At 39.8% G+C, this 18,537-nt stretch overlaps 2 protein-coding genes across 2 annotated transcripts in view; one reads left to right on the forward strand and one right to left on the reverse strand.

Annotated features, from left to right (window-relative positions):
* Ikzf1 (IKAROS family zinc finger 1) overlaps window positions 1–18,537 on the forward strand; it is a 183,473-nt gene that overhangs the window by 103,015 nt on the left and 61,921 nt on the right. The gene's annotated exons all lie outside the window — the stretch shown is intronic.
* Window positions 14,655–16,819, reverse strand: Fignl1 (fidgetin like 1). Its single transcript, XM_051200677.1, has one exon. The coding sequence runs from the start codon at window positions 16,812–16,814 to the stop codon at window positions 14,781–14,783; it is 2,034 nt and encodes a 677-aa protein (XP_051056634.1). The 5' UTR covers window positions 16,815–16,819; the 3' UTR covers window positions 14,655–14,780.

Consider the following 18,537-nt stretch of genomic DNA (forward strand, 5'->3'; position numbering starts at 1 on the left):
ATCATTTCAAAATAGCCAGTGAAGAGCAGTTTAAAAGGTCCCAGCATAGATGGGACAAATGTCTAAGTCCTAATCTGATCCTTACACGTTTTATACAACCACTGGAAGTTCATACTGCTCTATCAATACACAGGTACAAGAATTATGTGTCAACCACAAGTTAAAACATACTTTAGTTTTCAAAGTTGTATGGTACTAAAGTCCTCCAGAATCCTTGTAAGGAATTACACTTTTCAACTTCACACAGAATAAAATTGCTTTTAGTGTTTAATAAGTTATCTCCTAAGATCAGTTTTTCTGTCATTTCCAATATTCTGTAATAAAAAGTGTGGCTGCAAACTAAATCATACCAAATACTAGACAGATTTTGCCCTAACATCCAAGATGAGAAAAGGCCTGACCTCTGCCGGCAGCGGTCACACAGCCCTGCCTTCCTTACACCACCTAGTCCAGGGATGAATCCACCCTCTCTCTCTCCTATCATCTCAAGGATGAATCTGCCCACTCTCTTATCATCTCAAGGATCAGAACACTTCCCTGTGGACACACTTCCCTGTGACTACAGCATGAACATTTGCATGGGACAAGCACAGAGAAAAAATGTAGTATTTTTGTGGCAATGAAGACAATAATTCATGACAAGGGAGTTATTACCCTTGCTCCTTAGGGAGAAGAGGATCACACCTGAGCTCCCCCAGCTAGTGGAAACCACACCTTTCACCACCCCCAATGACCCAGTCAGCAGGATTATGTTAATCATTAAAAGGGGGTGAGTGGAAAATTCTCACACTAACAATTAGTCACTGGTGCATTCAAGGTACACACATGTCCTTTGGGAATGTTGAGGCCATGGAAAGATAAAATACAAAATACAAAGAGCCTGGCAGAAGCAAACAGCAATCATATTTCTTGACTTCACGCTGGAAGTTGGGGATGCTATACATCTAACTGTTGTCACATGGGATGCCAGGATGACAGGGAAGAATATTTATGTCCTTCTGCATGTAGAGATTCTAACAATGATGTGCCATAGACTCAAGCAATGTGTGGCTATTTAAACTTAATTAAAATTAATTAGAACAGAAAATTCAGCCTTTTGGTTGCAAACATCCTGGATATTCAAAAAGTTGGATTTGGCTCTGGCTTTGGCTGCCATCCACATTGGATCACACAAACAAGGAGTGCTCCTATCCATGTAGCAAACTCTGTGAGGCAGTGCTCATAGGTAGCTATTTGACTTGCTCCCCAGTGTCTGTCATGGTGCGTGGCACAGGGGATGGCTATACCTGTAGAGCCGGAGTTTCTTTGTGAAGTAAACCATGCCCTCTCAATGAGATTCCCAGCAAACCATCCCAAGCTACTGTGTGCATCCTAATGGATACCCGCATTAAGTTAAAAGACTGCAGCAACTTTCCACTTCTGTTTGTGAACAGACCCTTTACTCTGCCTAGGAGGAAAATGGCATTTGCTGAAGGTCCTGTTTTTTGCTAACATGTTCACACTGTTCAAATTCAAAGTGCAGACGATGGAGGTGACTCTGGAATAGATCACAGTGTTGCACCTCCCTGTAAGTCTGAGCCTTGGTGGGTTCCTGTGACCTCCAGCCCCTCCCATAAGATAGCAACCTGCAAAACAGAAACTCTAATGGGCAGCAGGGAGAGGGTGGGATCTCCAGAAATAGGGAAGGACAGGCTACGCCCTCCTGGCCAGTTCTTGCAGGATCGTCTTCCTCCCAGGAGAGAAAGAGGAAAGGAAGGCAAATCACTTTCCACTTGCTTCTGCTTCTCCTAAATAAACTGCTTGCCTAATTTCCTCTGCAGCTAGAGAAATGTTCCTTGTGAAAGCCACTATTTCCACACATTCAAACCCTGTGGACTCCACCGGCCTCCCAGAAGCATTTGCATTTCCAGTCTCCCTGTGTCCCAGAAACTTCAGCTGTCCCTGCAGCTAGAAGGCAAAAATCAAGAGCAAGTCCCAATGACTGCAATCAGCAGGTCCTTCTGTGGAACATTCTAGCCCCACTGGCCTGCAGAGGTGGGCTCAAGCCCTCCTAGTATGGCCACAACTACAACATCCTGTGTCGCTGAATGGCAAAACCAATCTAGTTAAACCTGTTCTCTAACCCAAGCCTGGGCCTGGAGAGCCTGTTGGCTGCAGAGAGTGCCCTCTGCTAATAAACCCTTGCTTTTTTCATGGGTTAAAAACACACCAAATATACTTGGGCTACAGGAGAATAGGACCCTTCCACCTCTTGATGTATGAAGGTAATGCTTGAAATACCCAGCAGGAGTAACCCAATCTTGCAGCCCTGTATCACCAGACACTTAAAAGGTCACCAGAATGAAAGATGAATGTAAAAGCTAGAGGGAAACCTGTTATCTTACGATACAAGTAGAAAATACAATTAGGCCCTGTGTGGTGGCACACACCATTAATCCTAGCACTTTCTAGGTAGAGGCAGGAGAATCTCTATGAGTTTTTGGCCACCCTGGTCTATATAACAAGCCTCGGGCCAGCCAGGGCTCCTTAGTGAGACCTTGTTTCAAAAAGAAAAAGATAAAAGATAATCAGAGGGGATAATAAGTCAAAGGTAACATAAAACAACATGGAGAAACTCCAGGTTAAAACTTTAAGTGGGATAGGAACAGGGCAATGGGGAGAACAGAGGGAATGGGAGAAGGATGTATGAAGAAGATTTAAGGATGTCCACTAGTTTGTAAGCTAATTAAAGAATAAAAATACTTTTTAAAAAAAAAGAGTTTTCATGATGAAAACATATTAAAGCAACTTATCAAGCTAGCTCGATGCAGAATATTGAAAGGAATACTTTGGTCCAATGACCCCATCTTACTATCAAACAAAAACAGTACCAAACCGTTAAAGGGAAGCAGAGGCTAGCAGATCTCTCCGTTCAAGGCTAGACTGATCTACAAAGAGATTGCAGGATGGCCTGGGATACACAGAGAAACCCTGTCTTGGGGGGGGGGCAACCAAAAACAAAAAAGGTAGTACCTTAGGGAGAGCTCCTGGTCATGCCACGACTGCCAAACACATCCCCTCACAGCATCTGTGGTTACCTGTGCAAGACCTGCACAAGATCAAGCCTGTAAAATTTCCACATTAATGAGGAGACATCCTAGAGGACCCACACTACCAGGGAGCTATTAGCAGTTAATGGCTGCTGAGGTAGGAACACTCTAAGATATGACCAACACCACATGCATTTTGACAGCACTGAGTGCACTGAGGCTATGAAAATAAAACAAAAATAACAAAAATGAGTATAGGGAGTTGGGAGGGTGATGGGGTGAAGGCCACTAGGAGAGCTGGAGGAAGGTAACAGTGGATGGATATGACCAAAATGCATTATTTAAATGTATAGGGTTTTTAAAACTCGCTATAAGAGTTTTAAAGCATCTAAATTCACTGTTAAAATACGAAGAAATCCCCAAACCTGGGCTTTTTAGCAAATCAATGAACTGAGATTTTTTTCTAACATCTGAGTTAGAATTCCTTGCAAGGGTACCAAACTCAAACTTTTTTCCACAGGATATATAAAGCCACTCCAGAGCCTTGGTGGAGCACCAGAGAAAATCTGAGATGCGCTCGCCCTCTAGTGGCAACGTGAGGCAAAACCAAGAAGCCGATTTCACTGAACCGTGCCGGGTTTTCAGAGATCTTACAGGATGAGAGAGCGCAGTGTCCACCATCTAGGGGGCAGACACAGTGTTATCCCCTAGGTAAATGTGTCTTTATCAGTGTTCTTTACTTGTGGGTTGATTGGGAAATTACCTTAAGAACTCAACAACTGTGTCTACTGAAACCAATTCTTTTATAAAGTATGGGGACACCTTCACTCAGAACGCTAGAGCCCTCTTGCTCACCCAGCTTTCACCTATGGACAACACTGACCTCTGCCGGTCAAAGCAGGTAGAGCCCGCCTACCACAAGAACTTGACTCAGAGCCATACTGCTGCTGCTGGCCAGTGACACAGACCAACCCATGAGTGAGAATGACAGGAGCTGAAAAGATGTTAACAGATATGGGCTCAAATTCCAAACGGGCGAAACTTAGCTTAGGTGAGTTGTCAGAGGGCTCCACAGCTCCTCAGTGACAGTAGTAGAATCTCCTGTCTCCGGGGTGGCCTTTGGGGAAGATAAAATGCAACGGTGTAGGAAATCACAGCCAGTGCACAGGCCTTCCAAAGAGGTAGCTCCCTTAAAGAAGTCCCTCAAACCCATCCTCCCTGACACTTTCAGCACTGTTTTGAGTCTGTCATCTAGTTATCAAAATTAATGTCACCATGAACAGACCCAGAGAGTTATGAGGAAGACAAACATCCACGTGGAGTATCAGTACCAACCCCATCTGCTGTGTTTTCTTGTTGTGTCTTGAGGAAACAGTGTTACCTCATGAGAAACCTTCACTTACTCATGATGGCTCTTGTGCATTTTTTTTTTGAATAGGCACCTGAATTTACACTAATCACTCAACTGTTTTTACCAGTTATGTTTGTAAGCTAGAAAACCCCAGACATCCATCAATGGGTTAAAATGGGATAAAAAAAAAAAAAAAAGAAAAGAAAGAAAGAAAGAAAGAAAGAAAAAGAAAAAAAAAAAACCTGATAGTCCATATCATGGATACTATCCATTAAGAAAAATGAACAAACAATTATATATGCACCAACACAGTAATCAAGTTCCCTTGATGAGGTCAAATAAGGGAGTATAGTGTGTGATTCTGCTTATGAGAATTCTAGCCAACGCAAAGGAATATTTATGTTAAAAAGCAGTTCAGTAGTTACCTGGTGTTGCTTGCGGGTCAGAAGCAGTGGGTAGAAGGAATTACAAAAGAACACAAAGGCACTTTCAGAGTTAAGACGTGTACTCTGGTGATGTAATTGTTAGCTTGACTGGATTCAGAATCAGTTAGGAGATTAATGAGGAGCGCCTCTTTTGGTGCATCTGTGAGGGCATGCCAAGGAGATACATAAAGAGAGGTCAGCCTTCCTTGAATGGTGGATGGGTAGGCTGGGGCCAGGATGGAATAAAGGGGGAAGGAGAAAGTCTGCTACTTTTCAGCAATTCTCTGCTTTCTGGCCACCATGAAACGAGCTCTTTTCCACCATGTTCTCACTGCCACAATAGACTGAGACCTCTGGAACTATTATCAAAATAAGTGTTTCCTGCTCAGGTATCTGAATCCCTGCTCCCCACTGTGTTGACCTTAACATCCTGACTAACTTTAAAAAAAAAAAAATAGAATGTATTAAAACCATACTCTTCCAGCATCCAAAGGGTTAAGAATATTGTCAGTTAGCATCTACTTCATGGCCTATAGAAGAGTTCTCCCCACCTTGCTATAGGCCCCTGACCTGACGTACTCATTAATGTGTTGGAAAGTGTCTTGATGTGTGGCTTCCTTTGTTCTATTATTATAAAAAGTTCACAAAATTGCTACTTCATTAGAACATGCTATTTGGGAGACTCTAACTCTATGTTCCTAGGCCATGGTCACTCATATTTCCCTCTAGAATCTTTTATTCATTCGAGGTAAGACTATTTCTTTCCTTGACTATGTAATTAAATTGTACACTCCAAGTATGTGCAGCTATTATACTTTTACTTTATCTTAATAAAGCTATTTTAAATTATAAGAAACCTGGGACTAAATTATTTTGAAACTTCCAAACATCTCAGGAGTTTTACTAAGAATGCTTCTGGATTCCTTGACAACCATTATGAGTGATTCACAGGACACCTTTGTGCTCTGGTTTGAAGAACTCATAGTGGACTTTAATTGTCATGTGGTGGTATTAAAAGGTAAACCCTTCAAAACATGAGTACGCCATGTGTATTCCATTCTTACAAAATCTCGAATGAATTAATTCATTGTCCCAAGCGCAGGATACTGATGTTTTCCTACCCCTCTGGTTCTCATGCTGTCATCTACTCCCCAGGTGCTGTCTAGCCCTGTCCTGCCTTCTACCATGTCACCAAGCAACTAGAAAGCTCTCACCAGACATGACTCTTTAATCTTGAATTTCACCTTCAAAACTGTGAGAAATAAATTTATTTTCCATATGAATTATTGTATGTGTATTGTTACTGCACAAGAAAACTAAAAAACTATCATGTCCTTGGGAGACTATTCAGAGGCTAACAGTACACAGGTGTGAAGACCTTCTCTCATCCTTCCCTTTATATCCCTTATCTCCTCCTGCTGCCAGTCTAGGGAGAGCTAGTCCCTACTTCTTCCCATAGTCCCCTCTGGCATACCCAGTCCTCAATGTTTCTCTCTTTATCAGTATAGGGAACCTGTCTTGAATACAGTCCCAAGCAAGTAAACAAACATCTCGTGTGTGTGTGTATGTGTGTGTGTGTGTGTGTGTGTGTGTGTGTGTGTGTGTGTGGCCAGAAAAATGGTTTAGTAGGTAAAGGCATTTGTCACCAAGTTTGATCCATCCCTAGGACCCACAAAGCTGAAAAACAAAACTGACTCTTACAGTCTTTTCATCACCACACACAACATGACACATACATGCACATGCGTGCACTCACGCGTGCGCACACACACACACAAGTGTAATAATATTTTTTAAAAAGAAAATATTACAAACTTCAGTATCAAGACTAAAAACCTAGAGCAACTGTTGAGAGACAAGCACACATCACACACACATATCCATTCAGATGCACATATATATATATATATATATATATATAATATATATATACACACACACACACACACACACACATTTATACACAGGCACATATATATATATATACATATATATATATACACACACCTACACACACATCCATACACATGCACATATATATGCCTACCTACACACACACACACACACACACACACACACACAAGTATCTAAGCTCCTCAGCAAATGTTCCTGGTTCCAAGAGTTCTTGGAGTAAACATTTATAAATACTAAAGCTTGGCCTGGGGGTGCATCTCTGTGGAGTAGCATTAGCCAGCAAGTTTCAGATCCCGTGTTCTGTCCCCAGAATCCAAACCCTAAAGCTAGAATCCATGCAAAGGCAATTAAAACTCAGGTTTGTGTACTATTGCATTTCTTTTTGCTACTTGGAAGCTGGTAATGAATTCTAGAGGACCTCATTTATCTTAAACTGATAACATCATTGACCCAGTTTCTGGAAAACATGTCTGGATGTTTTATTTTGTTATCTGTTTAATAAAATATGTTACAAGATTTGTATTTTAATTTTTCCAATTGTATGTGGATGCATCTATAAGAATTTATGCCACACAACTGGAGGTATCCACTGAGACCAGCAGATGTCAGATCCAGATGCCTCAGAATCACCCCAACATAGGTGCTAGGAACCAAACCCAGATCCTCCCAAAGAGCAGCAAGTATACTTACCATTGAGCCATCACTCCACCCCCTTGTTGGCTTTGTAAAGTGGTATGCTTTCTCTATAGCCTTCTGAACTACATAAATTAGAGGACAGCATTCAATCAGAGAAGTAATATCTATGGCTAGATTCCAAATTTGAGGAGCATTTCAGCAGAACTTTTGAGTAATATACATTAACTTCTACCTCTTCTTAATCTATCTGCTCTACAGATTGCATACACATATTTCTTAATATTACTACTCAATAAAACACAAATCATCAAGTTGGCAAGTATCATGGCCTTGTAAGGGAATCTGGGTTGGGTTCATCACCACTGATTTTGACTGAGCAATAATATCAAATGTATCTGTTTAGTCTAACGTACTTTTTAAACGAAATTACTGACTCTACTAAGAAGAGACTCAGTCATTCAAAAGGGAATTGTGAACTCCATCCAGTGGTGAGCACTGGATCACCTAGGCAACGCCTGACAAGAATGGTGCAGAGGAGATTATGTGGTGCAATTGAAGGAATACAACAGAGCCTTTGAAATCAATTATACAGCAGGATTAAGTTTTCCCAAGGTACTAGCATGGCTAGGAAAACAGTTTTTCATTTCTTTGTATCCAGTGCAAGGGTAGATAGTGTGCATTTTTCCACCCTAATTTAGGCAAGTTGAGAGGAATAAATACTGAAGCACTGACATACTTATTTTGTATCAACTAAGCTTATCCATTAAAATAGATTTATCTGCATCATTTCCCTTAAATTGTAATAATGCCCTCATTTTACAGCAATTTTTGATATTCTGTGAAATTATGTCCACAGATGCTTATCATGCACTGGGGGCTGTGTTGTTGCTCTGGGTCAGAGGTGTGCATACAGTCAAGACAGGCATGAGAGCTCACAAATCTGTACCCAAACTTGGATAAAATAGAATTTATCCACTTCTGTAGTCACATATGTAATGTTATGCATATATGTTGCATGCTCAAATATTCCTTTGTAAAAATGGGTTTTTTGAACATTCAATTTCTTAAAATGCAGATGAAAGCCATATTTGCCTCACAGCTACTTTTTAAAGCAGGTTTGATTGCTCTACTCAATTTGGAGTTGGATGAATGACTCTTTGCTATGGATTCTGCTTGAGGTTTACGATGAAATACAATATTATATATGTGGGAAACATGGGGACTTTTAATCTGTTTTTAAAAAAGGATTCATCTTCAGTTTGCTCAATCTTTTTTCAGCCCTGTTTTCTATATGTCATGTGGAATGTTTTCTAAGAGGAGTTTCCAATAGGGATTCTCACTTCCAATTCCCACTTCTCCCTTGGGTATCAACATCCAATGCCTCTCATTTTAAAAATTAATTATTCATGCCCAATAGTTTGAAAATAACCTTGTGTTATTTTCTTTTTAAATTACATGGAGCGCATTAACATTGTAAGCAATATCTACACTGTGTGTGTAAACCCAAATACTGCTTCCCTAGTGCTGGAATTCAAGGCCAGTACCACCAATTCTGCTGCCTCATGATCTTAGACTAGGATAAAATGCACCCAGCTGCAGCAGTGTTTAATGATGGTGGCTGAGTTTTAAATGTCAGTGCCCAACTCTAGAAACAGCATATTGCCAAGACTAGCATGAGGCTGCTCAGCAGAAACCAGTCTGTTCCCATGAAACTCAATTCTTCAGAGCAAAATACAAACTTTCACTTCAAAGGTCTACAAATGATTTCCTGGTTGAATATAACAGGGTATGGTGATAGATATGCCCAAGCTCACTTTCTTAAATGGACAAACAACTGGATGAGTGAATGTCCAGTGAAGACAGGAGACTGAACACTGGAGAAAGCCAAAGCTTTTTCCCTTCTAGAAGGGTGGGACTGTAAGACTGCAAGTTCAGTTTCAATAAACTGACTCTAAGTTGAGTGCTTTGGGGTTTTTTTTTTTGTTGTTGTTGTTGTTTTGATTTTTTGTTTGTTTGGTTGGTTGGTTCTTTTTTATTTGGTTTTGGTTTTCTTTCTTTGTTGTTGTTGTTGAGACAGGATTTCTCTGTGTTAACAGCCCTGGCCTGGAACTCTGAAATCTGCCTGCCTGCTACCTCTGGAATTAAAACCATGTACCACATCTGGGAAGTGGCAGGTGGATCTCTACAAGTTCGAAGCCAAACTGATCTACAGAACTGCAGGATAGGCTACAAAATTTGTTTTTGTCTCAAAACATAAATAAATAAATAAAATAAAAAGCCTAACAAAAAGTAGACCACCATGGCCACCTTGGTTGGATGTTTTATAGAACTCCTAGATCCTTCCCTTTCCCCTATTGTTCCTGCTTTGATCCACACTGCCAGCTCATGCCTTCCCACCATTTTTCCTTGCAATGTCCTCTGGGAATAAGCAATGATCATCTCACTTTCTTTGTCGACTTATGTCCCTCTAATTCTTCCTCAAAACATCTGCCATGATATAAATGGACCAAAAGGAAAGCACTTTGCTCCATTATAAATACTGCTGGTTGGGGAGGGGATGTTATTTTGCCTTCATGTATGTCTCTGTGCCACTTGCCTACCTATTCTCTTCTATCTTCAGAGGCCAGGAATCCCTGGTATTGGAATTACATGCAGATGGTTATTAGCTGTCATGTGGGTGCCAGTGCTCTTACCCACTGAGTCACCTCTCCTTCTCCTGCTGTTAAATTTTTGGCCAACCCTGACCAATATGCAATTGAAGGAATGCTTAAAACAGGTGAGTTAGGACAAGGATGCTCTGGAAATACAAACACACATTGTGCTTCTAAAACTCAGCATTAGAAAAATTGCATACATATTGCATAAGTCTTTTTTATATTCACTACTGGAATATTAATTTTACCTTGTTCTTTTTACTTTTTAATGTGGTTCCTAGAAAATTTCAAATTACGTATTTCTCACTGTGTACTCTAAACAAATGTCTTCTCAATGGCTCTGGAGCACTCATAAAATGAAAGGCTAATGAAGTAATAACTACAAAGGCAGTTTCCCTGCTCTGCCAACAGTTTCTGGAAAGGATGTCCATTCTTGGTAGGACTCCCAATGGTCATTCACAGCAGGCACATTTTAAAAAAATATTTATTTTATGTATGTAAATGACCTGACTTATCTTCATGCATACCAGAAGAGGGAATCAGATCCCATTACAAATGGTTGTGAACCATTATGTGGTTGCTGTGATTTGAACTCAGGACCTCTGGAAGAGCATCCAATGCTCTTACCCACTAAGCCATCTCTCCAGCCAAAACTGGCATTTTATAAACACCTCTGACCCTCCATTGATTTTACTGGGCTTGGAGCTGATGTTTGTTGGTTGTCGTTTTCTTACAGTTGCAATGATTCTATTATTGTGGCTTGTATTACCTTTTAGCTGCTGTGATAAAAAAGGATGAGCAAGGCAATTAAAGGGAGAGTTTCTTTTGGCTTAAGTTTCAAAGGTATAAGAATGGCAGCAGAGTGGAAGCAAGGAAGATTAGAGCAGTAAACTGAAAGTTCAAATCTACAAATTGCAAGCATAAGCCAGAGAGAAATAGATACAACATGGAGTTGTTAAATTCCCAAAGCACAGCCAAATGGTGGCCATGTGGGCCTTTAATCCCAGCACTTGAGAGGCAGAGAGGTGGAGCTCCTCAAGTTTGAGGCTAGCCTGGTCTACAAAGCAAATCCCAGGACAGCCAGGGCCGTTATACAGAGAAACCGTCTCAAAAAAACAAAACAAAATCCCAAAGTCCACCTTCAGTGACATAATTCCTTCAATAGGCCGTAACCTCCTAAACCTCCCCCAAACACCAACTGGGAAACAAGAGTTCAAACATCTGACCCTATGGAAAACATTTTCATTCAAACCACTACCTACTCTAACAAATTACCACAAGTCTAGTATATCAGACAATACAATGTTATGTCAGTTCTGTAAAGGACAGGACTGGTAGGTTCTACTGCTTTCTCTACTTTAAACAAGTCTACAGTCACTTGCAGGCTCCCTTAAATTGCTAGTAGAACTGTCTTATGCATCCAATTGTAGACCTGAGCTTTTGCTTTTGCTTTTTTTTTTTTTTTTTTTTTTTTTTAAGTGTAGGAGTTGTGGTCAGCTCTAAGAGGCCTCCCTCAAGCCCTGTTTTACACCTTGGAGTGAGCTTAGAATCGGACTACCTGTTTTCCATCAGCCAGGAAACATCTTCTGCTTTAAGGATTCATGTAACTAGGTTGAGATTATACAAATAATTCAGGAAAAGTTGTCTATCTTTAGGTTCACAATTGTACTGTATCTGCAAAGCCCCTTTCTTTCCAGCAGTGCCTAGAAATCAGTGTTGCAATGATCAGGGGTCAGGATCTTGGTACCATATTTTCAGAATTCTGTCCACTGCTCTTCCTATACTGGAAACACTTGTGAGACAGTCTATTTAGCTCTGGCTGGCCTGGCACCCACTATGTACATCAGGATAGTATCTAATCATAGAGATCTGCCTACTTCTGACTCCAGGGTAATGCTAGAATGAAAGGCCTATGACATCACATATGGCCATTGAAAACATTTTTGCTACACCTTGGAAAAAACAGAAGACCAAAGGAATGGAACAAAGTAGGGAAGAATAAAATGCTCACTGCTAGGAAGGAACTGGGTTGTTTTTTTGTTTTTGTTTTTTTGTTTGTTTGGTTTTTTTTTTTTTTCACTTCAATGGGAAACCACTGAAGGGTTTTCTTATAGAAGACACAAACTAATTTATACTTTAAAATGAAATAGGAAAAACTCCCTTACAATGTCTTTCATTTGCTCAGCTGAGTATGGGCCCAAGTGACTGCCCATATGTGCTAAAGAGAGGAATGTGGAGGAAAGACTGCTTTCTCTTCAGACTATATGTAGTTAGGCCTTGAAAAATGAGTAAGTAGGTAATAAGTTACAAAGGAAAACAGAACTAAACTCTAAGTACCCTGAAAGTTAGCACTTCATCAGGGAGGAGATAAAGTGACAGCATGAACTCATGTCAGCTGACACGGCTCACAAAAGCCAGACCACTGTCAATCACTCTGATGTGGGGACCACCACTTCCTAGTGGGTCCTAGTGGGACACAAACTCTGCAGGACCTTCTCTAATTCCTTCATGAAAGACTGCAGCCCACAAACTGCTCTGCTGCCTAAGCAATAGTTGAGGATGGGGTCCTACGAAAAACCAACCTCAGCTGACCTTTCCACAGGCAGATGACAAGTACAGCTGGGAACTGCAACAATCCAACATATAAACACCCCAAACATGCTATTTGGAAGGACCAATCTTTCTTCCCTTTTCCAGTATTGCAACAACTTACACTCATCTTTCCATTCTGTGGGCTTCCGATCTAAAATTTCCTCTACTGCACCAAATCTTTTGTTTCATTAAATCCCATGTATTATTTGCTAGTCTTATTTCCTATGCTACTGGAAATCTCATTCAGAAAATCCTGTGCTTATGAATTGAAGCATATGCCTATTTTTTTTCTAGCAGTTTCAGGGTCTTGGGTCTTACATTGTCCTTGATCCACTTACAGTAGTGTGCAAAGTGAAAAGAAAAGGATCCTCTACATATGGCTATCAGTTTTCCTCCTATCAGTTGTTTCAGAAGGTTCTGTTCAAGGTGATTTGGCAGCACAGCCTGTGGCAGGGGATTGCACTTCACAGAAAGAAACCAAGAGCCTGCCACTGACACAAGACTTAGCCCCTAAGGTTACAACCCCAATGACTTTCTTATTATAAAAAAGGCTTTCCTCATAAGCTTTCTAGAACCTTCCAAAATAGCACAACTATTTTGGAGCCAATGACTGAACGTATGAGCCAGTGAGGGACATTTCGTACTCAAATCCTAACAAGGATAAAGTATTGGATATTAGTAGATATTGTAAAATGTTAGAAAATAAAAACTAACTCTAATCCCAGCACTTAGGAGGCACAGGCAAGCAGATCTCCGTGAGTTCGAGGCCAGCCTGGTCTACAGAGTGAGTTCCAGGACAGCCAGGAGTGTTTCACAGAGAAACCCTGTCTCAAAAAAAAAAAAAAAAAAAAAAAAAAAAAAAAAAATTGAAAACAGTAACTTAAGTTCTAATCAGATAATCATGTTTCAAAGAAAAAAACTAAAATTTGCAAGTTTTTAAAACAACAATGTATAAACAAAAGGTAGATGAAAAATGTTGATACATACTATATCAAAGAACAAACTTTTAAAATTTTTAGATTTCCTGTGTAAATAAAATTATGGAATTTTTTTCCCTGCATGTGTGCATTCGTACCAGCTGTACATGGTGCCAGCTGAAGTCAAAAGAGTGCATTATATCCCCAGGAGCTGGAGTTACAGATGGTTGTGAGCCACCATGCAGTACAAACTTTCTAAACTCAGTCATTAAAAGTGTTTCAAATTCCATTTCAAGATGTCATGTTCCCAAGAGAAAAATATCAACTTCCATGTTAATTAATTATAGCCCATCTATACTGCAGACTCCCAAACAGTGTGTAAAGCAAGGTAACTATAGACATGTATGATAGCAAGAAAAATGATAGCAAAGAAAAGGAGCTGGCTAACCAGACATGGTGGCACAGTTGGAAGAATGAGGCAGGAGATTGTTTCATGCCAATATGGCTGCATACCAGGTGAAGTGGGGAAATGTAAAACAGACTACAAAAGGAAATACACAGTAAAATCATAGCACTGTATAAAACAAAATAATCTGAAAGTATCCCCCTCAAAGTGGTAATAAACTAATAATATATTTTATTCTTTTTGTTTCTGTCTTCTGAAGTTTCTACAATGAAAATGTTTTACAAAACAAAATGATACAATTTTAACATAGTTAGTTTTATAGGCTTTGAAGTGGTATCAGGTGAAATATTAATGGAAAACATTCCAGACCCCTAGAAAAAAACACTTATCATCTTCTGTTTGGAGTGGGGATACTACATTCCTGATACCAGATTACATCTTGCTATTTCTAAACATGTTTTTTATTAGTTAATTTTGATAGGAAAACACACACACACAAAACAGGTTAGAAACCAGCACAGGTTACTTGGCTTAGTTTCTGGTGCCTTTGGTAGGATCTTAACTCTATGTAAACCAAGTAAGCAATGCTGTTTCAAATGTAAGCCAAATTACACTAGCCAGGTTTATTACCAAACTAAAGATATAATTTTAACTCAGAAATAAAAGGTCATTCTATTTAAATGAAATGAGTTTATATGTCACATGACAATTAGGAGGCAAACACATCATTCTAATCTGAGGCACAGAATTCAGGATATACTCCACAACAATACAAGTAGCATACCCCAAGCTTCCTATGCTAAGGGTAAAAGTACTGTTACTATTAGATGCCAGCTTCTCCTCTCAATTGCTGTGTTCACTTTCCACAACCAAATGTTTCATTCCAGTTTTCATAAAGCTCCAAGTCTTTTGGAGAAACACTAGGTCGCACAGTTTTAAAAGCATTTTCAAAATCAATATAAGCTATTGGTCTAACTTGATCTGGGCTTATAGTAGCAATATCAGCAGTGTGCAAACTTCGAATAGGACCAAGAGAAGCCTCTCTGCACAGCTGTGTCATATCTGCTCCAGAAAACCCATCAGATTGCTGCACCACCAGTTCAATTTCTTCATCACTGAGGCAACACGGTTCCTTGGACATGAGATTAACTACTATCTGTTTCCTGGCTGAAGCTTCTGGGAGGGGAATATAAAGCCTTTTCACCAATCTTCTCCGGGCAGCCTCATCAATCTCTTGAGGCCGATTTGTGGCTCCCACCACTAGAATACGGTCTTCAGAAGATGTGGTTGCTCCATCTAACTGAACTAAAAATTCTGTTTTTATCCTTCTAGAAGATTCATGTTCACCATCTCCTCTTTGAGACAATAAAGAATCAATTTCATCAATAAATATCACGGCTGGCTGATGACACCTTGCAACAGCAAACAATGCACGGACCATTTTCTCCCCCTCACCTACCCACTTAGAAGTCAAAGATGAAGCAGAGATGCTAAAGAATGTTGCTCCAGACTGACTAGCAATGCATTTGCCAATCAGAGTTTTACCAGTCCCTGGAGGGCCAAAGAGCAGAATTCCTTTAGGGGGCCCTCGTAATCCAGTAAAGATATCAGGCCTCATCATGGGCCATACTACAATTTCCTTTATTGTGGCTTTGGCAAATTCTACCCCAGCAATATCTTCCCACTGCACTGGAGGCCCATGGTCCATAATTTCATTCATAATAAGTTCAATCATCCTTGGCTCCACATTCTTCAGATGGTCATCAATGAGGTGTGCTGTTTCTGTTGACTCTGCCTTAGTGGGCTTGTACTTCACTCTTTCGTTCTGTTCATCTCCATCTTGCTTAGATACAGGAGAAACAAACTTTCCAAATATTCCTCTTGATTTTCCTGCTCCCAAAGACTTTTTCACACCACCATATGAAGATTTTGATACATTCTGGGATTGGTGGCGCCTTTTTTTTTGATCTTCCCGTAATTGTTCTTTTGCAGTTTTAAAGGTAGGCAGACTATTATCTTCCCTTTGGTCACTGTCTTCTGTTTTACTAGAAGCCTTATTCAGTATTGGATCAGGAAGCATGTCAGTGGTGCCAGAACCATAAAAAACCTTCCTTTCTCGTGGATTTTCACAACCAGAAGGAAAACAAGACAGACTGGATAAGAAAGTATTTGGTCCTGTGTTGGTTTTAGGAAATCTTTCAGTTTCCCTTTTGGTATTTCCAAATAGTGGTGTAGTATAAAATGTTGCAGTGGCTGACTCTCCTAAAGGTTTTGAGGAGGTGGGACAAGTCTTAGTGATATTAGTTGGTGTAGGCTGCAGAGCACTCTGAAACTTCAAATGTCCCAGACTGCTGCCTGGGATAGCTTGGGTCCTATCTGTGTCTTGAACTAAACTTGATAAAAAGTCACCCTCTCTAGAACTTCCACAAACATTAAATTTAGAAAGCTTAGAGACAGTGGGCTCTTTACTGATGACTACTGATGCATCAGCAGGTTCCAGCAAAGACTCTTTCCACTTCTTTCCAGCTTGCATCATCTCCTGTACCTTACTCATTTTCAAAACATTATTTATTGACAATCCAGATTGCCACTTGTTACTGTCAGCCTGTTGAGATCCTGCCAAAGCTAAAATGCTCTCTGCATAGTTATTTAAGCCAGTTTCAACATTGTCAGAATCAATAATTGCAGAATATTTTTCTGTATACCTTTTAAACAGTTTGGTAGCACAGACCTGAGAGATCTCCGAGTTGGCACATGAATATTGAATGCTTAGTATCTGTTCACGGTATGCATCTGCCTTCTGTCCTGGTGTACATGTGCTGGATGTAACTACAAAGTAATTCTTCTGCCATTCTTCCAGGTGCACAGACCTAGGGCTGGAAGTCTCCATTTCAGAAATTCTCTAACATAAGACAAAATTGAAGACAAGTAAATCAGTATCAAGAAAACAAGAGTTTAAAACTCTCTGCTAAAAAAGGTAGATTTATTTATAAGGTTCATTTACAAGGACATTTATTTGTAAAAGATATCTACTTAATATATTTCAAGTACTCATGACACAAAGATACATTGATAACAGTTTTCAAGATTAAGAACTGTCTTATTTATAAAATAATTTTCCTACAAATAAAACATTCATGAGTTTAAGAACAAAGAATTTAAAGGTAACTGAAGAAAGGGGTTCAGACATGTGACTCAGATGGCATACTAATGTGCCTGAATCCTTGTATTTGATCCCCAGTACACATATATTAGGTGTAACAATACTCCTAGCATTTGGGTGATAGATTCAAAAGGTAAGTTCAAGATCACTACCCTCAACTACACAGTAAGTTTAAAGCCAATCCAAAAGTTCCTGTAAACAAAAAGGAAAGAGTTAAGTGATGAGTGACAGAAGAAAATACCCAATATCAACCTCTGGCTTCCACATACATGTGTGTACACATACAAGAATATGCACAGAAATATTTAAAATCAATCAGTGGTTCAGTATCCCACTCTCATGAGATAGGTTATCTGAAAAAAATCACCAAAGAAACTTGAGAGTTAACCTACACCAGATCAAAAATGGACTCAATATTTACAGGTTGCATCCAACAGGGGGAAAAAAATTCTTCTCAGCAGCCAATGGAATCTTCTCTAGTATAGGACAATCTCTAATTTTAGGACATTTATCAAGGCTAACTAAATACAAAAGAATCAAAATAATCTCTTGTGGGGCCAAGGAGATAGTTCCTTAAACATTGTCCACATTGTTTTTTGAGACAAGGTTTCTCAAAGGAGCTCACCAAGTAGGCTATAGGCTGACTTTTGGACAGTAAACCCCAAGGACCATCATGTCTCTGCCTCCACAGCATGATTACAAGTACCTGCCACCAAGCCCAGCTTTCTTACGTAGGCTCTGGGAATCAAACTTGGGCTTTCATGCTTGTATAGCACACACTTCACCCCAGACTAGAATTATAAGATTCTATGTAAACTTGAAGAAGCTGGAGAGATGGTTCAGCAGTTGAGTACTTGCTGCTCTTATATAGGACTTGGCACCTACATGGCTACTCACAACCACCTTGAACTCCAGCTCCAGAGGTTCTGACACCCTCCTCTGGCCTAACATGCATCACACACACACACACACACACACCTTCCTAATATATGAAGAACTGAAAAATAAACCACTTACACACACACACACACACACACACACACACATACCCCTTCTGGAAAAACAAAAACAACACATACCCCTTCTGGAAAAACAAAAAAACAAAAACACTAACCTCCAATCTTCCAATCAAAAAATGTGCTAATAAACTGGACAGCTCTCACAAAGAAATACCAACAGCCAATAAATATTTGCACAAATGTTCAATATTCTTAGTCATCATGGAAAAGTAAATTAAAACTGTCTGGAGTTCATCTCCCAGTCAGAATAGTTGTCATCAACAAAACAAAAGACAGCAAACACTGTTAAGAATATAGGGAAAGAGGAACCCTTACTCAATGATGATGGGAATGTAAGTTTGTGCAGTCACTATAAAAAAGCAGCATAAATGCTTCTCATAAGACTGCATACTGTATTCTTGGGTATATACTCCAAGAATTCTAAGTCTACA

Source organism: Phodopus roborovskii, unplaced genomic scaffold (assembly GCF_943737965.1).
Source record: "Phodopus roborovskii unplaced genomic scaffold, PHOROB, whole genome shotgun sequence".
Taxonomy (NCBI): domain Eukaryota; kingdom Metazoa; phylum Chordata; class Mammalia; order Rodentia; family Cricetidae; genus Phodopus; species Phodopus roborovskii.

Excerpts from the sequence above, each read along its gene's own strand:
- Fignl1 (XM_051200677.1), bottom strand. The coding sequence starts at position 16,814 with ATGGAGACTTCCAGCCCTAGGTCTGTGCACCTGGAAGAATGGCAGAAG.